The sequence below is a fragment of the Neophocaena asiaeorientalis genome, unplaced genomic scaffold, assembly GCF_003031525.2.
Source record: "Neophocaena asiaeorientalis asiaeorientalis breed wild unplaced genomic scaffold, Neophocaena_asiaeorientalis_V1.1 scaffold264, whole genome shotgun sequence".
Lineage (NCBI taxonomy): Eukaryota > Metazoa > Chordata > Mammalia > Artiodactyla > Phocoenidae > Neophocaena > Neophocaena asiaeorientalis.
Window position 1 is genome coordinate 1839064 of NW_020185332.1, and position 27713 is coordinate 1866776.

At 35.3% G+C, this 27713-nt stretch overlaps 1 protein-coding gene across 1 annotated transcript in view; it reads left to right on the forward strand.

The window, feature by feature from the left end:
• Nucleotides 1-27713, forward strand: part of CLPX (caseinolytic mitochondrial matrix peptidase chaperone subunit X) — a 35485-nt gene that overhangs the window by 2872 nt on the left and 4900 nt on the right. The window contains exons 2-11 of the mRNA XM_024735189.1: nucleotides 4564-4724; nucleotides 6384-6501; nucleotides 12635-12789; nucleotides 14971-15130; nucleotides 16537-16578; nucleotides 20520-20696; nucleotides 21065-21229; nucleotides 22062-22150; nucleotides 23125-23289; nucleotides 26477-26776. Of these exons, the coding sequence (XP_024590957.1) occupies nucleotides 4564-4724; nucleotides 6384-6501; nucleotides 12635-12789; nucleotides 14971-15130; nucleotides 16537-16578; nucleotides 20520-20696; nucleotides 21065-21229; nucleotides 22062-22150; nucleotides 23125-23289; nucleotides 26477-26776 (1532 nt within the window). The remainder of the gene's footprint in view (nucleotides 1-4563; nucleotides 4725-6383; nucleotides 6502-12634; nucleotides 12790-14970; nucleotides 15131-16536; nucleotides 16579-20519; nucleotides 20697-21064; nucleotides 21230-22061; nucleotides 22151-23124; nucleotides 23290-26476; nucleotides 26777-27713) is intronic.

The window sequence follows — 27713 nt, forward strand, 5'->3', positions numbered from 1 at the left end:
ATAGTTAAATCCAATACAAATTAATATGACAAAGTGAGTAAATGATAGAGCATCTTTATTTCTAGAATAGCACACTATTTCCTAATCAACATTTCTCTTTTCTTGGGCATGTTCATCTTCAGACCAGCAGACTAGTAGCTTTAGTGAAAACCTATCAAACGTTTTTAAACTTGAGGAAAGCTATCATAGGAGTGATGTTATTTTTCTTTATTAAGAAGTATTCAGTATTCCTGAAGTAATAACTTGGGCATAAAATAAAAATTTGAGATTATTAAAAGCAATAAGCATCTACTAAGTTGCCAGCATTGTTTGCGAGTTTTTGTTGAATTTTGTTTCCAATTTGTGTTGGAGGTTAGAGGACTGGTGTTCAAGAGAGCATTTAACTTAATTTGCCATTTCATCAGTTGTTATACACTTAAAATATTGTCACTACAAATATAGTTTTAAATTTTAATTAATTCTTTTGCTCTATTTCTAAAATGCAAATTAAAGATCGGTTAATCTTTTAAGCTGAATCATTTGTATGTTTTTGGAGAATGCTTAGTTCAAGATTGAATATAGGAAGTCAAGTATTTAGAAATTGAATAAATTACCCTCCAAGTTCTTAATAGCCCTAACATCATTGTACCTTATTCTAATATATATTTTTTAAAAAAACTGCTCTGAAACTCAAAGCTTTAGAAGTTTTGTAAGGGGTTTAACTTGACTGTCTTCTGTCATTGCTGCCAAGTACTCTTTCGAAATATACTTCCCATAAATGCTTCCCTTTTTGGCTTTTAGGGGTTTTTCACCTGGGTTCACAGGCTTCCAAAGGGCCCAGGGATAGAATTCAGAGGTTCTTTGAACTTTATTTTCACTAATCTGAGTGAAATACAGCATTTCCTTCAATTACGAATGTAGGCAGCAAACCACAGTAGTATTAGCAATACCTGTGGATTTGTCACCAATCAAAATCACAGATATTTTCATATCACATTACATTACTGGTATTTCAAAATATTGTTTATACTTTCCACTACTTTGAAATCATGGTAGTTACATTAAAAGCTGTTAGATCTTATTTAATTTTGTTAGTTAAGAAGAATATTTTTAAAGAGAAAAACAAATAGCGTATGCTAACACATATATGGAATCTAAAAAAAAAAAAGTGGTCATGAAGAACCTAGGGGCAAGATGGGAATAAAGACACAGACCTACTAGGGAATGGACTTGATATGGGGAGAGGGAAGGGTAAGCTGGGACAAAGTGAGAGAGTGGCATGGCCATATATACACTACCAAATGTAAAATAGATAGCTAGTGGGAAGCAGCCACACAGCACAGGGAGATCAGCTCGTGCTTTGTGACCATCTAGAGGGTTGGGAGGGAGGGAAACGCAAGAGGGAAGAGATAACGGGCCATATGTATATGTATAACTGATTCACTTTGTTATAAAGCAGAAACTAACACACCATTGTAAAGCAATTATACTCCAATAAAGATGTTAAAAAAAAGAATATTTTAAAAATATTTTGATAACTACTTGAGGATAATTGGTTTCCTTTGTTATGTATTTTATTCTGTACATTTAAAAACATTCTGAATAGGCTTCACCAGACTGCCAGAGGGCACAAAAAAGGGTTAAAAACTGATTGGGTTGCTGCAATAATTTCTGTGAGGATTTTATATGATTGGTGAATGACTGATCATTTAAATTGTTTTGTACAGTGGTTTTAAAAAGTGGGGTCCTCAAACCAGCAGCATCAGCATCATCTGGGAACTTGTTAGAAATGCATTCTTGGGTCCCACCTCATACCTTCTGAATCAGAACCAGGGAGAATCCCCTCCAGCCTGTGTTTTAACAAGTTCTCCAGGTGATTCTAATGCATGCCCAAGTTTGAGACCCAGAGGTTTAGTATTTACAGCATCTTGTTGGTGTAGCCCTTAGATTATATCAGTAGAATATTAAAACAGCTCTCCAGTACCATACCATCAGGGCCAGCAAAGAAATTCTTAAATTTAGATTTTTAAATGATATGAACATGTTTCTCAGATAGTATTTTCTGTGGTGACTGTATGGTTGCATTGGTTTCATATGTTACTTGATAAATTATTTAAGGTGAAGGACACTTTTTCTTTCTATTCAAGTAGATTTTAAAAGGATCATGTTCATAATTTTTATCTCTCTTAAATTGCCAAAGATAATTTCCTTTCAGCTTATTTTCTAATAATACTAGATATTGTAAATTGTTAAATACTATTTTAAAAGATGTATTGTAAGTGGGAAATAATACACTCTATCTGATACTTCAGGGCTAAGTTTTGTTCTAAACATCCAAGTACAAATAGCCTCACATAAAGCTTGTTACAATTGTAGTTTTCTTTGTGAATACATCATAAAGGTTCAATAAAAAAGTTACCCTTGTTACATAGATTATAATAAATTATTGTATTATGCTACCTTTCATATTAACTTATAATGGATGTTTTCAAGCACACACAAAATAGAACACTGAACCCCAAAATACCTGTCACCCAGCGTCAAGGTGCATTCAACTTTCTGCATTCTTGATTTCATCTATCCCTCTCCTCCATGACTTTTTCTAGACTTGCTTTTTAGATTGACATAGTCTTTAAATCATATTATGTCCTTGGAAAAACATTAATGTTTAGCTTAAATTTCATAAACTACCTTAGATCTCATTCTAATGAGAGAGTAATAGCTAACATAATTTACTGCAAAAAATGGAAATGTTACAGAGAAAATTTGAAATGTCTTTTGAAGATGTTTCTTAGAAGGAAAACATCAAATGTAGTTGGTTTTTTTTTTTTCCTTATTAATAGTCAAGCTTAATAGTGTTAAGCAAAATTTTACACTCTTTGGGTTAGGAACTGGCATGTCATAATCCTTTTTTGGTGTTCTTTATGAATTTATATAGAAATGAGAAAATTTGTTTCCTCTTACTTGTATCTTTCCTGAGTAGTTTGGTGGGTTCATTTTTGTACTTCGTGGAACTGGAGATGGCCTATGGTGATAAGTAAAGAAACTAGTTCTAACAGTAAAGAAACTAGTTCTAACAGTGTACAAAATTGTGTTGGAAAATGGGAGTCGTTAAAAAAACAGTTATATAATTAAGCAATTGGTTTTGAATTGTTTGATGTACATAATTTTTTTTTTTGCGGTACGCGGGCCTCTCACTGTTGTGGCCTCTCCCTTTGCGGAGCACAGGCTTCGGACTCGCAGGCTCAGCGGCCATGGCTCACGGGCCCAGCCGCTCTGCGGCTTGTGGGATCTTCCCAGACCGGGGCACAAACCCAAGTCCCCTGCATCGGCAGGCGGACTCTCAACCACTGCGCCACCAGGGAAGCCCTACATAATTTTAAACCAGTTTTTGCATTTGGATACAATATATACATGTGTGCATGATCTTTTAAAAGCCCTAACAGGTGTGGGAATGAAAATTTAAGTCCTGAGTTGTGAATTTTGCAGGGAATAAAATGAGGGAGGGAAAATCAGTTTCTTAAATTTATCTAAGTGTTAACCCCTTGGTTGTTTATTACCTCCTAATAGCACTCTGCTGGGAAACTTCCTTTTTGGGGGTTCATTAATGTACATTATAGCTTATGCAAGATTCTGAATAGCTCTAGTGTACTGAAGTCTATGGAATTTTGTTTAACCTATTGTATGACCATTCAGTTTTCTTGTGTAGGGAACAGTCTTTTAAAGACCAAATTGGGAAATGCTGCCTTATGGGAGTATGGCTCTTTTGCCATTGACTATAATTTATTCGGAGGCCTGTTTTGTATTTATATGGAAAAAAGCAGGAGTCAGCAAACAGTGGCCCCATGGAACAAATCCAGCCACACCCATGTGTTTACATATTGTTTACACTTGCTTTCATGTTACAGGGAGAATTAATGAGATTGAGACTACATATATGGCCCACAAAGCTGAAAATACTTACTATCCTCGTCTTTTACAGAAAAAGTTTGCCAAATAAGTCAGTGATTAACCTATGTCTTTCTAAGAATTTTAACTTCAAATATGGCAAAAGGTTAAAATGTTTGAAAGCTGGATGGTGGTTACACAATATTTTTTTATTGAAATATATTTCTCTTTTCTATAGGATTGAAATATTTTATTAAAACATGATTTAATGAATAGCACATAACTTTTTAAAGAACATTTGAAATTTGTTGCCATTGTTGCAGGTATTACCCCCATATAACCAAAGAGACAGATGAGTTCATGTCAATTGTTTATTCTCATTGGTAGAAATAATATAAGAAGTATAAGAATATAGGACATAAATAGCCTTTTTCCCCTACAGGTGAGGCAGATGTTGAACTACTTATTTTTCACACTTTGAAAGAGCCATTTATTGTTATGACCTGGGTGGTCTTTCCTTACTTCCAAAGCACAGGTCGGGCCAGTTTTTGAAGATGGTGTCACCAGTTTGTACTACTGCTGTGAAGACAATAGCTTTTTCAACCTCCTTTATGCTTGAGGGATTTTTATCCCCAGGGGACTTATTGAAGGTGTGTTAATATTTGATGTGTAGACTAAATTTCATTGTATTTTCAGGTATTTCTTGTGGTCGCATTCATATACCAGTTTTAGGAAGGCTTGGGACCTTTGAAACTCAGCTTCTACGAAGAGCTCCTTTTAGAGCCTTTACAGAAACACCAGCATACTTTGCTTCAAAAGATGGGATGAGTAAAGATGGCTCTGGAGATGGAAATAAGGTATTTTATCTTTATTGGCATCTATACACATATTTGAGTTCCCTCATTTAAACAATTAAATATAATAATACTACTCTGTATTTCATTGGTTTGTGTGTTTTTTATAGGAAATGTGAAATATATAAAATGATCTGAAGAATTTTACATATTTTTTTAAAAAATTAATTTATTTACTTATTTATTTTTTGGCTGCATTGGGTCTTTGTTGCTGCGTGCGGGCTTTGTCTAGTTGCAGCAAGTGGGGGCTACTTTTGTTTGCGGTGCGTGAGCTTCTCACTGCGGTGGCTTCTCTGGTTGCGGAGCACAGGCACTAGTTGTACGGGCTTAAGTAGTTGTGGCTTGTGAGCTCAGTAGTTGGGCTCTAGAGTGCATCTCTACTTGTGGCACACGGGCTTAGTTGCTCCACGGCATGTGGGATCTTCCTGGACCAGGGATTGAACCCGTGTCCCCTGCGTTGGCAGGCGGATTCTAACCACTGTGCCACCAGGGAAGTCCCTACATATTTTTATTTTGTGTTATCAGTCTGAGCCATAAAATAGTTTGATAAGCATTGCACTTAGTAAGCAGTAGTTAAAATTTCTAACACCCCAAAGCAGTAAAGAAGCTTCATTAAGGCGTAGAGAACGGACATGTGGACACAGGCAGGGAAGAGGAGGGAGGGATGAATTGGGAGATTAGGATTGATGTATATACACTACTATGCATAAAATAGATAGCTAGTGGGAACATTCTGTAAAGCACAGGAAGCTCAGCTCAGTGTTCTGTGACCACCTAGATGGGTGAGATGGAGGAGGGTGGGAGGGAGGTCCAAGAGGGAAGGGGTATATGTATATATATAGCTGATTCATTTCATTGTACAGCAGAAACTAACACAACATTCTAAAGGAATTATACTCCAATAAAAAAAATAATCTATGTAGTCAGTCTCATGGTTGGTTGGATTGGGAATAACCATCATTTTCTGCTTCCACACAGTTCTTACAACTCATGATAGTATAAACCTTACTTCATCCTCTACCTCAAAATCTTAGATATCTGTATGACTTAATGTTAGGCTACTCTGTAGCTAGCAAGTAGATGATTGGTGATTGTATTAGGTCAGTGAGTTACCATTTCTTTTTTATTATGTGAATTTGACAACACTTGAATTATTAATATATGTGAGACAAAATGCTAGGTGCTTTCATATCCACACTTAATCCTAACAATGACCCTCTAAAGTAGGTGAAATTATCCCCATTTTAGAGATGATAAAAGTTAGATTCAAGAAAGTTGAGTCACTACTTGCCAAGATAATAACTCCTGATTCAATTTCATTGAAATGTAGTTTTTTACCTATAGTAACTTTTTTTAATTTACTAGTGCTTATTGATTTTTTTTCCCATAGTGTTTATTGATTGTCATTGCAGAAAAGCTAATTATACATGCTGGCACATACCATGTAAAGAAGGAATGCAGTAAATATATGTGTTTACTAGAACTGACTTTATTGTTTTTACACCAGTGATAATAGAGATATAAATTATACTAATAATTCCATTCTAAAAATTGTAAAAATTATAAGATTACAAACAATATTGCTTATACTTAAGTTACATGGTGGTTGCCTGAAAGTAATAATTGACTCTTTCTTTTTTTTTTTTCTTCCACAAACATTAGAAATCAGCAAGTGAGGGAAGCAGTAAGAAGTCAGGCTCTGGGAATTCTGGGAAAGGTGGAAACCAGCTTCGCTGTCCTAAATGTGGCGACTTGTGCACACACGTAGAGACCTTTGTGTGTAAGTATTCTTCTATTGTTCTTCTTTTTCCCTGCCTTTTCTGTAAGTCGTTACTTGCATTATATACATTGTATAAACATATACATTATAAATACATACATTATATAAACTAGAATTATTTTCTTCCTGAACTTAACGTTAGTCTTTTACGTTCACCAGATACTAAAAATCTCCTGGACTAGTAATGCTTTGCACTGTGGTATAAGGTAATTTAAGAAAACTCTTTGCTTCTTTTTTTTTTTTTTTGCCGTACATGGGCCTCTCACTGTTGTGGCCTCTCCTGCTCTGGGCACGCAGGCTCAGCGGCCATGGCTCACGGGCCCAGCCGCTCTGCGGCATGTGGGATCCTCCTGGACCGGGGCACGAACCCGTGTCCCCTGCATCGGCAGGCAGACTCTCAACCACTGCGCCACCAGGGAAGCCCTCTTTGCTTCTTTATTTTGCTTACATGTGTTTATTTTAAATTTGGATTTTGTGGGTTTTCATGTATGTAACCATTAAGCTGTAGAAGAAGCAAGGCTTACTTATTCTGTATTTGTTCTTCAAATACCTATTAAGCATCTCATATAGCTGGAGATTGTCAGTTATTCAAATATTAAGGTATTTTCCCTCTCTGAGTACTTACCAGAGGTGCTAAGTCCTTAGTTCTAGGAAGTGTCTGATAATTATTAGTGATTCAGACACTAAGAGAAGGAAGACATCAATAGTCCTATTTTTGCTGTTAGTGTCAGTAACTATCTCTGAAATGCAGAGATGCTACTGCTGATATTTTATTTAATGAATCAGATAAATCATTTCCTACATGATTAGAGTTGATGGTAATGACTCAAGAGTAAATTACTTTGCACTACCGTGGTACCTGCTATACTATCCAATTGTGAAAAGATTGACGGTCAGGCTTGGCAGAAGTTTCAGTTTCTGATGATTAACTAGAGAGGATTCTCTATATTCTAACTCAAATATTGAGACTTCAGTTACATTTTCACATCTATCATTAATATTAATTGTCCACTATATGAAAATGTATTACATGTAGCATATCTTTACAATTTTGGAAAGACCTTTAAAGTGGTACCATTCTATATGAGGTTCTCTTTGTGGCTTTGCCCAGTAAGAGATCAAAGAGAAGAATCAGTATGAATGAAAATTAATTTGGATTGCAACATAAAATGAAAGTGGTAGAATTGGATGATATAACTTCTAAATAACATTTACTTTTAACACATTGGTGTCATATAGTAAAATTCCAAAATGTCTGAGGATTGCTCAATTCATACTGGCAGTGTCATATTACATGTTTTAATCAAGAAAATTTCCATTTTTTTTCCCCAAAGAAAGATTTCAACCTTTATAGACCTATAATTCTACTCTAAAAATAATTTCCTAGAATAGAAAAGGAAAGAAACTAACATTTAATAAATGTCAGTCTGTATAATTTTATTCTCACAATCTTATTTTTGTCAAAACAGGGAATATCCTCATTTTTATAAATGAAGTAGCTAAAATTAAGTTTAAGTAATTCATCCAAGGTTATAGAGCAGTGAAGATATCTTATTCAGAAATTCCTTTCCTGTTCAGAAGTTCCTGTCCTTTGTACCAACTGGAATTCTTTAGGGATAAACTAGCTCCTCTTGAGATTAAATTTTTCTTTTTATACAGTGTTCTCATAACTTTCCAGGTTGTATTAATCACTGAAGGTGATTGTTAACATACAGATTCCCACCTCCCCTAGAGATTATCTAGATAAAAAACACTATACTAATCAACTCAAGGCTGTTTCCTTTGGGAATTATAATTAGGGAGAGAGATGTGGGAGTAGAGAATGTGGAAGAAAAGAGTAAAACAAGAATACATTCTTACAAAGCATCTGTTGAGTCAGACACTGCTAGGCCCAGGAAATACACAGATGAGCATGACACTGTCCCTTTCCTCTGGAGCTGTACTGCATAGAAGAAAGAAGCCCCAGCAGTGAGGCCCTCTTCCTTGGTTTTGCTGGCCCATAATAAAAGTCTCTCCAGAATGCATCCCTTTTGAATGCTGAGGATCTTCTGTGTCTACTCACTGAAAATTGGATCATCCTGGTTCTAAAGAATGTTGTTTGAACGTGGGTTATTCATTTTGTTTGAATCTGCATTTATTAGTTATTAGTTCATAAACATATTTTTATGTGCTTTTTGTTTGTTTTTGTTCTTTTATGTGCTTTTTAGTCACTTGTAATTCTTTTGTGAATGGCCTGTTTAAGTAATTGTCTACTTTTTTTGTCATTTTAAATTATTTTTAATTACCCGAGGAATACATATGTATATCTCCCTTTGTAAAAAAAAAAGTAGAGCATTATAGATAATGCTAAAGATATATTTCTGTAATATGTCTTCATTGAACACATAACTTTTAAAAAGCATAAATGGTTTCATATTGTTCATGTTTTTGCAAATTGTTTTTTTCCCCAACTCAGCAGTGTTTTGAGAGCTTTGTGTGTTAATACATACAAGTTCTTTCTTTTAAATTTTAATTTTTTATTGAGCTATTATTATTCACATACCATACAATTCACCCTTTTAAAGTATACATTTCAGGAATTTTTAGTATATCCATGAAGTTGTACAGTCATTACCAGTATCTAATTCCTGAATATTTATATCACCCCCAAAAGAAACCCCATAACCCTTAGCAGTCACTTTCCACCCCTTCCCCTCCCAGCCTTGGCAACCATTAACCTACTTGTGGTCTCTATAGATATGTCTATTCTGGATATTTCATATAAATAGAATTATACATTATGTGACTTTTTATATCTGGCTTTTTTTACTTAGCATGTTTTCACGGTTGATCAGCGTTGTATTATGTATCAGTACTTCATTGCTTTTTATGGCTGAATAGTATTTCCATTGTTTTTCCATTCATCAGTTGATGGACATTTGAGAGTTGTTTCTGCTTGTTGGACATTATGAATGAATAATGCTACTGTGAACATTTGTTTACAAGTTTTTGTGTGTACTTACGTTTTTGCTTCTCTTGGGTATATGCTTAGGAATGGAATTGCTGGGTGAAATGTTAACTTTGTTTAGCTTTTTAAGGAACTGCTACAGAGGTAGTAGCTTTACAACCATTTTACAACCCCACTAACAATGTGTAAGGGTTCTATTTTCTCCACATCCTCTTCAACATTTATGTCTTTTTTTATTATAGCCATCATAGTGATGGGAAGTGGTATCTCATCATGGTTGTGATCTACATTTCCCTAATGACTAAAGACGTTAAGCATCTTTTCATGTGCTTATTGACCATTTGTATATCTTCTTTGGAGAAAAGACTAAATTTTTTGTCCATTTTTAAGTTGGGTTATCTTTTTATTGTTGAGCTATAAGAGGTCTTTATGTATTTTGAATACTAGACCCTTATCTAGATATGTGATGTGCAAATATTTTTTCTCATTCTGTGGGTAGTCCTTTCCTTTTAAATGCTGTATAGCAGGAGTCAGCAAACTTTTACTATAAAGACCAAATATTAAGTATTTTAGACTTTATGGGCCATATGGTCTCTGTTGTGACTTTTCTCCTTTGCTGTTATAGTGCAGAAGCAACCATAGACAATGTAAAACAGTGAGGATGGCTATGTTCCAATAAAATTTTGTATATGGACACTGAAATTTGAATTTCATATAACTTTCATTGTCATTTTTTTAATATAGAAACTGTTCTTAGCTCATTGATCTTGCTGTACATATTTCATCTCACAAGTATATTTGTAGTGATTTTTATGTTTTCTTATAGTGGTATTACTCTTGCTTGACTGACTGTAGAAATAAAATGCCATTTTTATAGATACCATTATGAATGTATAGAAAATCATCAGAAATTGAAATAATATCTAAGATTCTTGATTATAATGATATATATTATTTAGTTTTTTCTTGCCCATTTAAAAAATAACTTGTCAAACATGAATAGCATCCCTACTTTTATTTAAGGTAGGGCTTTTAGTTGTTTTTTTTTTGTTTGTTTCTGTTTTTTGGTCTTTATTTCTTTTTTATTTTAACTTAAGAGAAAATTGAGATATAATTTCTTTACAGAAAAGGAAAGAAAGTGCATGGATTCTAAATGTACAGTTTGATGGATTTACATATCAAATATTCCCACACCCCAGAAGGCTCCCTCTTGTTCTTTCCTAGTCACTAACCTTTCTTTCCCCAAGGCAACTACTACCTTGACCTCCATCACTAGAGATTGGTTTTGCCTGTTCTTATACTTCATTTAAACAGAGTCATAGTGCATGTTTTGCTTTTGGGTAGAGCCTTTAGTTTTTATTTTTATGTATATAATACTTTCTGAAGGCTTACTGTAATTACATTTCTCATAGGTTAAGAATAAACTTTCCTGCAGTGGTTTGGAGATTTTATGTTTGACCCTGAAACTTTTTCAAAATCATGAAGAACTTTCATTTAAGCAAATATCCTGAAAAAGGTTTTTACTAAGGTAGTCTTTCTTCTGTCGTGGGTATATTATACAAGCATGTTTACTGGAATCAGTATTCTGTTTATAAAGGAATATAGGATACCTCTAGTAATCATTTAAAGGAAGGAGGTTTATTTATCCCCTGATAATTTAACAAAATCAGATTTTGCCCCTTGTTTTTAGGAGTAAAAAATATGCATTACAATGCTTGTTTATTTGTTTGTTTTTCTGAAATAGCATTTTGATAAATAAAATCGAATCCTTGAACTTGGGTATATGTTGAACATGTTTCAGTGTAAAACTGTATTGCAAGTATTCAGGTAGAATTTAAGCAACCCTTCAAACAGTAAGCAGAGACAAATGTTATTTGTCAGTGTTTCTCTTTCCCTTTCACCTAGTATCTTCAGAAAAATATTTTGTTCTTGTGTTCTCAGGCCAGATTTTTCTGTCACACAGCCTGAACTAGATTAGCGGCTTCTCTGCCCTTTAATCCTTCCCCTGTTTACTGGTGCCTTATCCTAAACTAAAGCCACTGTCTTTCCCACTGATGGGAGGTGGTGATAACGTGTTTGGGCTTGTGTTAATCAAAGGTACTTGGTATAGCTTGATCTTTTTTTTTAGGGAAGCACTTACTAGGTGATTGATAAATGGAATACACAGATGACCCCTAATCTAGTTTAAAATTTGTGGCTAGAATTTATCCAGAATGTATTTTTGTTTGGCCTTGTGTTTAAGAACAGACACGTAAGAATTAAATTGGCTGAATTAATAGTTAAATTTATTTTTTAAATGTGGAATTCTCTATTTAAAAAAAAATTTAGATTATTTTGTGAAGATTGAGATGTGCTTGCCAGTGCAGTTTTTCTTGTAATGTATGGATAGGTAGTTATAATATTCCCAAAGGACAGAGATTCCCATGGTTTTAAAAATTCTTTTCACCTGTCTAGTTAGGTTACACAAAGGTAACATGAAAATGTATACCTAGACCTACCAACATGTAACTAATTCCTGTGTACCTTTTGCTCTGTATCTGTTAATAGTCTGTATGGGATTCTCTACCATGCAAGCGGGGGCTACTCTTCGTTGCGGTGAGCAGGCTTCTCATCGCGGTGGCTTCTCTTGTCGTGGAGCATGGGCTGTAGGTGCGCGGCCTTCAGTAGTTGTGGTGTGTGGGCTCAGTAGTTGTGGCTTGCGGGCTCTAGAGTGCAGGCTCAGTAGTTAATTGCTCCGCGGCATGTGGAATCTTCCCGGACCAGGGATCGAACATGTGTTTCCTACACTGGCAGGTGGATTCTTAACCACTACACCACCAGGGAAGTCCCTGACTCCCCGCTTTGACTGCCGAGGGCCCGGGTTCAATCCTTGGTTGGGGAACTAAGATCCTGCAAGCAGTGTGGTGCGGCCAAAAAAAAGAAACTTTAGCGAATGGAGAAGTCGAAATAATTTCAACTGATCTTTTCTCTAGATGCAGTCTATCACAAAATGAAAGAACCTAGTTAAAGTGAACAAAGTGTAGTTTACTGAACTCATCTTTATCATCTATTTTAGGTATAAACTAGGCTGTTTGTTGTGGCTAGTGGAGTGAACTACAAGCATTTTTGTCAAGTACGTAGGTTTCAATTTCAATGAGTCTTTAAGGTTAAACACTATTTGAATTATTTTTCTCTGTCCTTTTACAGCATCCACCCGCTTTGTGAAGTGTGAAAAATGTCATCATTTTTTTGTTGTGCTATCAGAAGCAGACTCAAAGAAAAGCATAATTAAAGAACCTGAATCAGCAGCAGAAGCTGTAAAATTGGCATTCCAACAGAAACCGCCTCCTCCCCCCAAAAAGGTATAGGTCTTAGTTCAGTCTTATAAGCACTTTATCTTGAAAACATTTCATTGCTCCCCTCCCTCCAGTTTATATTGAATCTTAATACTAGTATCTAAACAAGTGTTATAAGTTCTTAATATGGACTATACCTGGCTAAATTGTTACTGATATTTGATACTTGAAATTCAGGTATGGAATCCATTGCTGTTTTCCCATGTCATGATTACTGTATTCGTAGCAATGAAATATAGTTGATGATTATTAAAGTAGTGTTAATACTGAGTTAATCTAAAATGATATCCTTAAAATAGAGCAGCTGGGGATTTATTTTTGTTAGTTTGGGCCCCTAAATAACACCAGCCTGCAATTTTTCCCCCTTAAGTTAATCTACTTTATGGTAAAACAGCCTCGGGCTAACAGTAGAAGCAAGTAATTTTTTCCTGACCAATGTGCCAGGGCTCTCCTGTATAGCACTGTGACTTTTGTGGTGTGGGCTCTTCCTAGGAGTCTCAGATGGATTGTGATTTGGCCATGTGAGACACAGCAGAGTGTACCACCAGCTTCATTGGGTACTTGGCGTACACTTTCTGAGAAGGAGGAGCCCTGCTCTGGACTGTGTGCCCTCTGTTCTGGCCATATCTCAGATGTTTGCACACTTACATCATTTGTCACCCTCTGCTTCGGTTTAGCTTTCTTCTACTGTTTAGGTACCAGTGCATTTGTCTCTGCAAGTGTGCTATGGCAGGTTTAATAAATCATGGGTATAATTTGTGAGGAATGATGATTTTTAAAAACCGTAATAAAATACATATGGTCAACGACTATAGAATTTGTCATGTAAAAATAAATGAAGTAATGGAAAATATAGCTGTTAAGCTTTATGTTCCCCTCTAATTTGTGTAGACTTCAGACATCTGAGTCAAAGTTCTAGAGAATAAAGTTCTAGAAAATAACTATTTTCAGGAGTTAGTGAACATTAACAGTTAATTTCTGTTTCTAAAAGCTGAAATAATTTATCCCAGGTGCTAAGCTCTTGGCAATATCCAAGTTTCATCTAGAGCTTTAGTTTCTACCAAGAATAAGGCTTTTAGATTGCCATTTAGATAAAAGCATAGCTTTAAAGTTAATATCTAAGAAGAAGCTAAATGTTTATGAGCATTAAAACACATTGATACCGATGGTATAATGGTCTTTGATTATATAATGCCTATTTTGAAAAGGTTAGTTTTATAATATGTTGTCTTTGTGAAGAATATTATTCATATTATTGAGAGAGGTGTAAAAAGGATTTTTAAAAATGATTTACATTCATGATGATAGCTTTAGACCCATGGTGGCAAGTGTAGGTATTCTAATTGACTTTAATATTAACTTTCAAAAATCAGGATCAGTGACATTGTTTATAGAATAGAAACTGGCATAGCACTAGAAGAGTACAGGGATACTTTGTTAAGCTAGAGAACAAAAGAATTGTGTTTTGTTCCTTTTAAGTTTGGGGCCTCTGAATCATTGCTACATAATGTGTCATGCCCCTTGCAATTTGTTTTGTTTTGTTTTTAAACCTAAAGGGAGCAAACATTCATTCATTTGTTTGTTTATTTATTTATTTATGGCTGTGTTGGGTCTTCGTTGCTGCGCGTGGTGGGCTTTCTCTAGTTGTGGCGAGCGGGGGCTACTCTTCACTGCGGTGCAGGGGCTTCTCATTTGTGGTGGCTTCTCTTGTTGCGGAGCATGAGCTCTAGGTGCACGGGCTTCAGTAGTTGCAGTGCGCGGGCTCAGTAGTTGCGGAACGCAGGCTTTAGGGCGCGCGGGCTTCAGTATTTGTGGTGCACGGGCTTAGTTGCTCCGCGGCATGTGGGATCTTCCCGGACCAGGCATTGAACCCATGTCCCCTGCATTGGTAGGCAGATTCTTAACCATTGCGCCACCAGGGAAGTCGTGGCATTTTGTTTTGGATGAGAATCTTTGTTCAAATTTAAAACTGTAAGTAAATGTGCTCAGTATAGGACTTTCCCGTTGGTCCAGTGGTTAAGACTCCATGCTTCCACTGCAGGGGGCACAGGTTCAATCCCTGGTAGGTACACCAGGGATTGGCTGCACGGTACAACCAAAAAAAAAAAAGTGTGCTCAGTATGTAACTTTAATGTGCATATTTTGTGATAGCTCATAGTAAGTTGTTCATATCTAATCATTTTTCAGATTTATAACTACCTCGACAAGTATGTTGTTGGCCAGTCATTTGCTAAGAAGGTGCTTTCAGTTGCTGTATACAATCATTATAAGAGAATATATAATAATATCCCAGCTAATGTGAGACAGCAAGCAGAAGTTGAGAAGCAGACATCATTAACTCCTAGAGGTTAGTGTTTTGATAATTGACCAAAATAGAGATTACTGTGCTTTAGAGGTAATCCTTATTTGGAACTCTTTGCTTTTGTCTTAAAATACTTTTAGTACACTACAGCATTTTTCAAAATACAGATCACTTCCCATTAGTGGTTCATGAAATCATTTCAGTACATTGCCGACAGCATTTAAAGAAGAGTTAATAAGTGTGAGTAGAAAATACCAGAGTATGTTAACAACTTAAGTGTTATTTCTTAAAACTTTTGTTTTCAGTTATATGTACACGGGTTCTGGTATACAGATTGAGACATCATTTTTGAATTGTAGACTTGACCACAACTATTTCCCCATGACTGGATCATTGCAGTGTTCTCTGTGTGACTCTTGAGTTCTTCTCTTTTGGGTTCAGGATACAGAATTTCATTTGCCTAAGTCAGAGATATATGGAGATGATAAAGCTTACAGAACATTTTGAGCACTCTTTCCTTTTAGTCCCCAGCTACAGAGTGCAAGGTTCAGGGCAAGTTTGTAAGTGATTCAAAGTATAATTCCTATTAATGGTAGATTCTAACGTACCAATATACTGTGTAATGTCAACTTACTGTGGACAATATTGTGTGTGATGTTAATAGAATGATTTTATTTAAAAAACTATGAATAGAGTACAGTGTAAATATTTTAAGGGTCTTTTGTGTGTGTGTGGTTTTTTTTTGGCCAGGGAGCTGTAATTTCTGATTTGTCCTACAGTGTATCATTTTACATTCTTTTAGTCATCATTTTACAATTTTAGGGAGTTCTGCTAAATACTTTCAGTATTAAATTACTTTTAGTAGCTACTAAATATATGACTGATTGGCTTAATGAAGACAGTTGTTCACTGGTTGAGCTTACTGCAAAATAGTCATGTAGTAGGATCAGTTACTTTTTTAGAAAGTATAAATCATAGTAACTATTGAAAGACTTGGAACCTTCATTTTTATAAGGTCCAAATCGCGTTGTTTAGTCATGGAGCAAAATGATTTTTTCTGATTCCTTCAGTCAACAAATTAATAGTTAAGCTCTTCTAGGTGCTGGAAAAGCAAATGGTTACATGGTATTTATAGTATGAGGGATTTAAACTCTTATTAAAGACCTAAATTATTACTACTCTTTTCTTAAAATAGATAGCAGCTTTGTATTTGACAAATGTGAATATTAGCAACTGGACAGCCATCATTAAGCATCTTTGGGGTTTTTTTAAATGTAGAAAGTAGGTAGCATATAAATTCTTTGATAATGTGAAAAGCTGAAAGGACGTTAATGAACATATTCTTTAAATATATTTGGAAGAGGGCAAGAAGTGGAATACTCCTTGTTTGTTCCCCTAAATTAAACAAATATATAATATTTTCACATTGCCATTTTCATCCTCTTTCTTAGAGTTAGAAATAAGAAGACGGGAGGATGAGTACAGATTTACAAGTAAGTGACCTCTCTTCAGGTCCTCCTCTGTAATCATTCTTCCTTTTGAGATTTACCTCAGTGAAGTTTGTCAGCAGTAGTAATGGTAGACATGTATTTGCTTGTGTATTACTAAGAAAGATATTGTATATTATCTAAGCCTGTTTGTTATACATGGTGTATATAACTTTGGAACAGTTTCGTAGCTAATTTGTGTAGTTTGTAGATGTTGGGTTATTTTAGATATTTGATTTTATCTTTTCTGTTGTGATATTTCTTAAAGCATAATGTAGAGAAATAAAAAGTACTATATGCAGTTTTTCTCTAGATCTGCATATTAACAGAAGTTATATTTTTAAAAATCTGTAGCTTGAATATTATATCCTTTTTTAAAAAAAACCATACAATTAGAGTTGGTCTGCCTGTAAGTGACAAATTTTAGGGGAGGCAGATTATCTTCCAGCTACTCTTTGCCAGAAACCACACTGTTTATTTTTTGGTGTTTATGAAACTTAGTGTAGACTTGCTAATTATGCATAAGCACCAACTCACTGTTGCGAGCCCTAGACTGCCCCTATGAGCATCAGATGGTCTGATGGAGGGTGTGGAAGGACCTGATAAACCAAAGATAGTGGCCATTCTGATGTCTTGAACCCATTCTTTGGAGGTGGATATAGCTGCCATACAGAGGGAGAAGGTTCCAAAGTTATAAGAAGATTCATGTTGTCACAAAAGACAAAAAACAATAGATAAGCCAGTATGAACATTTTTCACTTAAAAGTTTGATAATTTTACATTTGCCTTTGAACGAAACAGTGTTACACATCTACTATTTGAAGTGTACTGTATATTCAGGATGAGCTATGAGAACATAACTAGTTTACCAACTCTGGCATGAGATTTATTAAATGTAATAAAATATGCTGTCAATATATATTCATAAATTTGGGCAGGTGGCTGATGAAGCTACTATGAATTGTTAAAGAAAAGTCTATAGTGAGTATTTTGATAAAATATATATGTAGTGATTTTTTAAAAATGTATGTAGTGGGGCTTCCCTGGTGGCACAGTGGTCGAGAGTCCGCCTGCCGACGCAGGGGACATGGGTTCGTGCCCCGGTCTGGGAAGATCCCACATGCCATGGAGCGGCTAGGCCCGTGTGCCATGGCCGCTGAGCCTGCGCGTCCGGAGCCTGTGCTCCGCAACAGGAGAGGCCACAACAGTGAGAGGCCCGCATACCGCAAAAAAAAAAAAAAAAAAAAAAAATTCTTTGATGTTCCTTTGGAAATCACGTATTAGAGACCAACATATGTCTTTTTAACATGTTAAGATTGATGCTTTTTTCCTCCATCATTGGAACATAAAGTTTTTCTGAAGTTAAACACGAAATGAAATAGTTGGCTTGCATATAAGGGCTGTGTGTTATACAAATACTTAAACACAAGAAAACGGTAGTACTAATAGTAAATTCTTCCAAAGCACATATAAAACTATCTGCCAGGCACTGTTTTAAGTGTTTTAAATGTATATACTCATTAATCTTCCCCAAACCTATGAGACAGAAACTATTATTTTCACTACCATTTTACATCTAAGAAAATTGAAGCACAGAAATTTTAAGTAGTTTGCCTAGGGCCATATAGCTGATGAGCTGCACACAACTAACTCTTCTAGCCTGCTTGCTCATAGTCCTTGTTATAGAGAGCTGCCTATGTAATGAGAGATATGCAAGAACAGAGACTTAACTGAAAGAACAGGAGAGTTATCTCAAGTTTACCCTGGGGCATATTTTCATAAATGGAATGACAAACATCATTTGTTCTGTACTATTTAAATTATTCCTTTTTTAAAAATACTTAAATCATAGAGTAAGTTAAATACATGTGTCATATGATTTCACTGTAGTCAGTATGCTTCTTGTGATTTTGTTCAAATTACCTAAATCACCTTTTCCCCATCGGGCAGACCTACTTTTCAGCCAAGCACCTTCTTATATTGTCACAATTCCTAACTAGATTTTGCTGAAATTAAAAAAAAAAACTTTTCTTTTTTTTTTTGTTTAGTAAGGACAACTATCTAACTGGACTAATATAGACTGCATTTTTTTTGCCTGATGTGAATTGTACTGAGACATAGCATTGTGATTTATTCGCTGATCATTAACCGTCAAATGGAGCACAATTTAATTAAATTCAAATGTTTATTTAATGCCTATTATTTTTGATGACTAGAATAACCCTTTACCAAAGGGTGTGACCCAAAGATAGTTTGAAAGTGACAGCCAGATAGAATAGGACTATAATAATATGTCTGCTGAACATCTGTCTGTTGGTTTGATTAAAATAATAAAGCATTGGGGGCTTCCCTGGTGGCGCAGTAGTTGAGAGTCCGCCTGCTGATGCATGGGACATGGGTTTGTGCCCCGGTCCGGGAAGATCCCACATGCCACGGAGCGGCTGGGCCCGTGAGCCATGGCTGCTGAGCCTGCACGTCTGGAGCCTGTGCTCCACAATGGGAGAGGCCACAACAGTGAGGGGCCCGTGTATCACAAAAAAATAAATAAATAAATAAATAATAATAAAGCGTTGGAAAATACTGATATTCTTAGAACAACCTAAAAATAAATCCAGAAAATATAAACAAGTATGATATGAGCACATAAACCTTAAATGCTGAGAGCCAGGAGCAATATGGATAGTTAAAAATCTGGCTAATTGAAAAGAGTATTGGGATTCTTTCCTTCAGCCAAGAGAGAGTGAGAATAAGATTTTTTTTTTAAGGGATCCAGCTGATAAACTGTTAGTTCGCCAACAATATGATTCCCATATAGTTAAGATTATGTCTCTAATAAAGGAACTGCAGTGATCCAGTTGAGATCCTGTAAAATCAGGAATTCAGATAGGGCCAAGGATAATGAATCTTACCATAGTTGGTTTCTCTGGTAGACTCACAGGATCATTTTTAAATGTGGAAGAGACTGTTTAAAGGTCATATGTCTCAGTATTTTCACTAAGGAAGCAGGCCCAGTAAAGCTAAGTGACTTGCCATGCTCCTACAATAGAACCGAGACTAGAACCCAAGTTTCCTATTTCTCAGTTCAATGTTTTTCCCTTTCTCTACAGCCCTGCTTATTTTCATTTGTACTGAAAAAAATAATATATCTTTGTTTATCTTTCAGAGTGCCTGCAAATCAATTGTGTTTTGTTTTTTGATTTTTTTATTGGCTGTGTTGGGTCTTTGTTGCTGCACGTGGGCTTTCTATAGTTGAGGCAAGCGGGAGCTACTCTTCATTGTGGTGCGTGGCCTCCTCATTGTGATAACTTCTCTTGTTGCGGAACATGGGCTCTAGGCACGCAGGCTTCAGTAGTTGTGGCATGTGGGCTCAGTAGTTGTGGCTCACGGGCTCTAGAACACAAGCTCAGTAGTTGTGGCTCATGGGCTTAGTTGCTCCGTGGCATGTGGGATCTTCCCAGACCAGGGCTCGAACCCATGTCCCCTGCACTGGCAGGTGGATCCTTAACCACTGCGCCACCAGGGAAGCCCTTGTGTTTTGTTCTTAAACACAGGCATAGAAACACAAAGTGTACATATGACTTGCTCAAGATCATATAGTTATTTAGAGGCAAATAAAGGACCAAAGCTAAAGCTTTCTGACTCCTAGCACTGTTCTCCTATTATACTGCCTTCTTTTCAGTAAAAGTATATTCTTCATACAAGTTTATGTAAATAAGGAAGGTAAAAATAATCCATTTCCTTTGCTTAAGGTTCCCTGAATAATCATTGTGTATTGTACGTTTGTCATTAGATAACTTTGAGGCTTTCTTCCTTTGTAGGTAAGGCAAAATGTCAGAATATTTAAATTTTTTCTAAATACGTGATTGATTTTAGATGTAGGGTTTTATTGGGCATTTTTTCAGGTAAAATCAAATGAAGCTCTAATAATTCCTTTGGCATTTTTTCAGAGTTGCTTCAGATTGCTGGAATTAGTCCACATGGTAATGCTTTAGGAGCATCAATGCAGCAACAAGTAAACCAACAAATACCTCAGGAAAAACGAGGAGGTGAAGTATTGGATTCTTCCCATGATGACATAAAACTTGAAAAGAGTAATATTTTGCTGCTTGGACCAACTGGGTCAGGTAAATAACTTACTGAAAAATCACTACTCATTTAAAAAAAAATAGAATATAAATGATTCTGTAACCTGTGTCTTATGACTGGGAGATTCTCACTCTTAAGAGGAATATCTAAGGCCAATCTTATGGTAGTTATAAAGGGCTTAGAACTGAATTTGAGGTGTTGGTATTGCCCTTTAGGCCAGTCCCTAATATCTTAACAGGAATAATGGAAATAGCGTACCATTATATCTGAGTAATAGTAGAGAAAAGATGTAACACTAATTTTTCTTATTATACATTCTTCACATTTAATTTGTTTTGCATTTTTGTAGAGAAATTGTATGACAACATATTTTTAGTAAATTTTTAGTTACTGTTTCTATTTGTAGGTAAAACTCTTCTGGCACAAACCCTAGCTAAATGCCTTGATGTCCCTTTTGCTATCTGTGACTGTACGACTTTGACTCAGGCTGGATATGTAGGTGAAGATATTGAATCTGTGATTGCCAAACTGCTCCAAGATGCCAATTATAATGTAGAAAAAGCACAACAAGGTATGTTTCAGTGTAGTTTGTCCCCAGATATAGTCTGCTGGGGAAGCAGTCTAATAGCAAGAGAATATAATTTTTATTTTGAGTCAAGGAGTAAAATTCTATAATTATATAAAAGTAGCTATGTTAAACATTTTCTAGCATACTAAGGGCCACAAAGTTTGCTTTGCCTTAATGTTATAATATGGCTACTAGGGTGAAAACAGGATAAATTACTATTCCATTAGATCCTTAATACTATCATTGTTTTTCCTGTTCTGACTTTCCTCTATACTCATAATGCTGGGGTGGGGTAAGGGAGGGGATGAGGACAAGTGCAGGAGAGTGCAAGATGTATATAGAAACAAATTAGGCTATTGACTTAGGGGATGTCATAGATGCTGCATTTCTCTTTTCCCTATCTATCATCTGTCCTTGTTTACACGAAGAGCTTGACAGCTTCCTGTCCAAATTCCTTTAAGACAAGAATATGGATGGGAAAAAATAAGCTAAAATTTTGCTAATACCAGCCCTGTATCCACCTTCTGCTTTCACACTATACCTCTATCTCAGCTTCTCAGAATAAAGAACCTGAAAACATTAGTGGGGTAGATAACTATTGTCATAGAGAATTGGTTATCATACCCAAGTGTTATTCTATAGAATAAATTATAAAATGTTTGCACAAAATGATGAGTGGGAAAGCTAGCAGTGTATTTTTATAGTATTAAGCCATTGTATATGTTAAGTATTAAAGATTAAATAACCTTGCTCTCTAGCTACCTAGTCGTTTAAAGCTGAGTTATTTTGTGTATATCTTTTTCATATTATAAATAGAATCCTCCTTAAATTATAGGAATTGTCTTTCTGGATGAAGTAGATAAGATTGGCAGTGTGCCAGGCATTCATCAGTTACGGGATGTAGGTGGAGAAGGCGTTCAGCAAGTAAGCAGTTGAATATTTTGTTCAAGTCCACTAAAAGGAAGGGAATACATCAACCTCCCAAATATTGTACGTTTGGTTTCACATTCAATTAGATTCTGTTTTGTTTATTTCTCCCACTCCAAACTCCATATACCATTTAGTTCAGGTCCTAAGAGAAAGCTGTTGGCGATTTTAAATACCAAATTACCTTTGTTAGGAAATTAAAAATATTTTAAAGAAATAAATGAAATTTAATTTTTGTTGGTTTTATTACACAAAGGCCCAGTTAAACATTTCTAGAGGACTCTTGAAGAAAGTTCTAGTTCTGACTAGACATAAATGAACTATGTACATGTATCTTATTCTTTTCACTTAATTAGAAGATAAAATAGAGTTTTATGCCTTATAGAGTCATACTTAAAGTCATAATAATCTATTGGGCAACTTGACCTTTTACTGGTAACTAATTATGACATAAATTACAGGGTAAGGAAAATTGCTTTTGTTTTTTTGACCAAGACATAGACAGGTAGTCACACTTATAAAATGTGCTGGATGATGTTTTTTATGAAGGCATCTCAATATATAGGTATTCTCAAAGTTTAACACTAGGAGTAGAATAGAATTTTAATTTGCTTGAAAGACAAATCTTCAAATATTTTCAAATTTTGAATGTTCCCACCATGGTTGGATAACATCTTAGCCATAATTCTATCTTTATGTCAGAACTATGTCTTTACCATCAAAAACAACCTCTTGAGTTGACTGTTTCCTGAATGCATCAGGAGTCCTATACCTATTCCAAATAAATTTATGAAAAATTAATGTGATAGTATATTAGATTTTCATGTTAGTTATAGAAATGTGGGAGTTTTCTTCAGTTATGCTCATTGACCATAACCACATATTATTTTCCCCATTGAATCCCATTACCTAAAGTATAATAAATAATACGTTTATATGATGATGCCATAAATCATTTATTCTTTATTTAGGGCTTATTAAAACTACTAGAAGGCACAATAGTCAATGTTCCAGAAAAGAATTCCCGTAAGCTACGTGGAGAAACGGTACAAGTTGATACAACAAACATCCTGTTTGTTGCATCTGGTGCTTTCAATGGTTTGGACAGAATCATCAGCAGGAGAAAAAATGAAAAGGTAAGTTTTTCTGAGTGATTACTAGGAGAGAAAGCATTTGAAGTTAGAGGATGGACCCTCAGTTTCTAATCTCATATCTGCTGGCTGCCAGTTGTGGATTTTTACGAGTTAGGTTTTCTTAGAGTATACCAGAAATATATGCCTAGTTATTTTTAAAATTTCATAGTAGTAGTTTGGAAGATTTCTAAATATCATCTGTATATGGGCATTTTTAAAGTATAACTTGATGATTTCAATTTTATATTTCATCTAAGGAGTTTTTTATTATTTGAGGTAGCTGCTGTATCAATAAAAATTCTACTCATTTCTCTTGCCCAATTCACTGGAGCCCAATAAAGAGCTTGTCTCCATTGCTTCTGCCCATAGAGTCTTCATAGATCACTGCTGACATGCACAAATGGAGGAAAGCAGTTTGGAGGTTGGGGGAAGGGTTGTGATCCCACCTAGTTTTATAGATGTTTCTTAAACATTCTTATGAGCCTTGATTTTAACTGGTACTTATTTTTTCATATCCTCAAAGTTCATGCCCAGTACCGATTTATTGATTGATTATGATAAAATGTAATGTCAGTATAGTGGCAAGAAGCCCGAAAACATGCCTGTTTTCCATGCTTTTGTGTTTTACATAATAGCCACAAATGATACCTTTTATATAATATATTCTACGTAAATGAATATATCATAGATCACCTCTTTGCTGTATTGTTTGCTTTAAGTCTCCTTGGCCTTGCATGTTTAGTAGTTTACTTTAGCTTTTAGTTTAGTAGTAGTAGCTACTAATGTAGTAGTTTAGTAGTAGTAAAAAAAAAAAATAATAACGCTGCTAATAAATGGTTGCCTGTGTTAATTCTTTTGCATAGCCTAGATGAGAAACCTCTTGTACAGATACTAACTGAGCCAGGTAGTGCTGTTATTCCTCAATAAGGTTAGATTTTTATTTTTCATATTAGTTAATTTATGTTTTTCTTGCTTTTGAAATTCTGTATAAATTAGCCTAACAAATTAGAAAGATGAAATTATTTCTTTGTGTGTGCGTCCAAACATGCATGCGTTGAGAGAGACAGATGGGGGAGGGTGGGGAAGAGAGAGAGAGAACTTTATATTCAAAATTCTGTAACCAAAGCCAAGGACCATGTTCTTATATTTATTTATAATTCATACTTCCAAAAAGAATTTGAAGCTAGAAACATTTAGAAAAGAACAATTAAAAGTATTATTAGTAAAGAGATCAGAAACATGTAAAAGGAAGGTTTAGGTCATTTCAACTTAGTGGAAATTAAGTCACTCTGTTTAGCTTTGAACTTCTTAATGAAAAGTAGGGAGAAATCGTGAGCTAGTTTTTATTGCCTGAAAGAGGAAGGGTATGATGTCTTCATGAGAGACAAAGATTAAAAAAGTTTTTCACTTAGATTTTTTTTTTTTTTTTATTTTTTTTTGGCTGTGCTGGGTCTTAGTTGCAGCATGCAGGATCTTCGTTGTGGCATGTTTAGTTGCGGCATGCAGGATCTTTAGTTGCAGCATGCGAACTCTTAGTTGTGGCATGCATGTGGGATCTAGTTCCCCAACCAGGGATTGAACCTGGGCCCCCTCCATTGGGAGCGTGGAGTCCTACCCACTGGACCACCAGGGAAGTCCCTGTCACATAGATTTTTAGGAAAAGAAGACAGAGACGTAAGAGAGTCTGCAACAGTGATTTTATAGAGGATTAAACACATCCATTTGGCTACTGTTTTTACCAAACCTCATTGAAAGCCAGGAGTACAATATAAATAATATACCTCTACCTCTACCTCTTTCCTAACCATATGAAACTGCTTGCAGTCTTAAGTTTTATTCCTATTGCCTTTGCTCATGTCCTCCCCACCTCAGTCCAGTTGGCAAATATGTGTTCATTTTTTTTTAACACAATAAACATTTATTTCTTGCTCAAACAAATCCAGAAGTGTATTGGGTGGTAATATGTGTTCATTCTTTAAGACTCAGTCTGTTAAATGATTAGGCAATTCCTCTGTGAAGACTTTCTTGGTCACCTCCTACCCTCTGTCCCCAGTATTTCCTCTTTTCTTTCTTTCCACTGCTGTAGTTTCCTGTACAGTTGTCCTTCATTGCACCTATGATGCTTTAATATCTTCATGTGTTCTCACTGTAAATAAGTCCCTTTAGGTTAGGATAAGGGCTGTCTTCAGGTTTGTATCCTCAGTGTTTTATAATAATGTTAATGCTTAATAAATATATATCCATATATATAATAAATATGAGTATATATATTTGTTACTATATATGCTTATATTGTATATATAATAAATGTTTAATATATGTTTAAGTTATTGAATGAAAGGTATTTTGCTTTCTGATACACTAACTGTCCACATACACAGCTTAGAGTATCAGGAATGGATTTTTAACTTAGCTGTTTTCTCATATATCATGTACTTGTTCTTTTGACAAAAGTTGTATGACATATCAAAATTAAACTTCGGACAGTTGCCTGGAGTATAGTTCTTTTATATTGACTAAAGCAAGATCCATACACCTTAGATAAACAACTTTTTGCAGCAAAGTTACCATTTTTGTTTGATGTCCTTACATGTTCTTTATAAAATCGAAATTATTCTAACTCATAGGATGTTCTAACTCATAGGATATTCTAACTCATAGTATGCAACCCCAAATCACGATTTTAATAGAATGCTTAGCAATGACTTAAGACACTTGTGGATAATTTTGTTTTAAGTCTGCTTGTTCCATAGGCACTATTCCTGTTTACAGTATTACAAAACTGACTTTGGTTACAAAATAATTACTGTTTCCACAGTTCTTGCACATTTTGGAAGCCACACTAGTCTAGAGGTCTCAGAAAAATCCTGCAACATCATTGTATGAGTTCTAAGGGACTTCCCTTCACAGTTCTTACTTACCTACTTTTACTAGAATTCATTCTTTGAGAGTTGGTTAGGTTCTCAATTCTGAAGGCAGATAGACCTGAGTTTGAATCCTGGCTTTTACCACTAGCAGCAATGAGAGCTTTGGTCAAGGTACTTAACCTCTCTAAGCCTTTTTCTTCATTGTAAAATATAAATGATAATACTTTCCTCTGTTGTGAAGATGGCATGAGATATGCATGTAAAATGCTGAGCACGATGCAGCTTTATTCTGTTATTTATAATACCTGTCTTTTCTTTGGCAGTATCTTGGATTTGGAACACCATCTAATCTGGGAAAAGGCAGAAGGGCTGCAGCTGCTGCAGACCTTGCCAATCGAAGTGGAGAATCAAATACTCACCAAGACATTGAAGAAAAAGATCGTTTATTACGTCATGTGGAAGCCAGAGATCTCATTGAATTTGGCATGATTCCTGAGTTTGTGGGACGGTTGCCTGTGGTAGTTCCTTTGCATAGCCTAGATGAGAAAACACTTGTACAAATACTAACTGAGCCACGTAATGCTGTTATTCCTCAGTACCAGGCCTTATTCAGCATGGATAAGGTTAGATTTTTATTTTTTATACTTACTTAATTTACTCCCTATCTAAAGTCTGTCTCTGACCACCACCACCAAAATATTATCATCTCCCACTTTACTTCCAGAGTGGATCTTTTAAAAATTATTGAACACAGTGTCCAACAAATATTAGATATTAAGTTCTTAATAAGTACTTAATGAATAAACACAAAGCTAATTATTTTACTTCCCTCCTTAAAAATCCTTCAGTGGTCCCCTAGCCTTATTTAGATGCCCCCACTTTGGTGCTCTCTTAGCACCATGTGCAAACACTATAAGGTTAGATTTTTATTTTTTATACTTACTTAATTTATGGGTTTTTTTTTGTTTTGCTACTGAAACTCTACATATGTTAGCCTAACAAATTAAAAAGTAATACTTAAAAAAAAAAAAAAAAAAGCAATACTTATCTGGAATACCAGCCTATTCCTCACTAAATATGGATCTAGGAATCAGGGAAGGCACGTTGTGTCATATTAGACACTTAGGAGTTGGCTTTATTTTTTTCTTAATTAAAATTGACATTGTAGCTTAAAGCCCAAGGATATATATATAGAGAAATTGTGCTAGCAGCCTACCCCTAACCCCTCAAGCCAGGCACACAGGATTGTCTTTTCAGCCTTGATATTCTAAATGCTTTCATTGTGACATACTAGGTATACTTTTTTCTAAAGTTAGCTCTCACATCTACTTCTCTGCAGCCAGACACCTGGAGCCATATATCTAATCAGATAGCAAATGTTTGGGTTTTCTGAACATAGTGTCTCAAAATATCAGTCTCCTTCTCTCCATTGCCATTGTCCCTACCTCAAGTCAGTCTCCTTTATCATTCTTCACCTTGACCCATGCATTTACTTCCTAATTGGTCTCCCTATCTAAAGTCTGTCTCTGACCACCACCACCAAAATATTATCATCTCCCA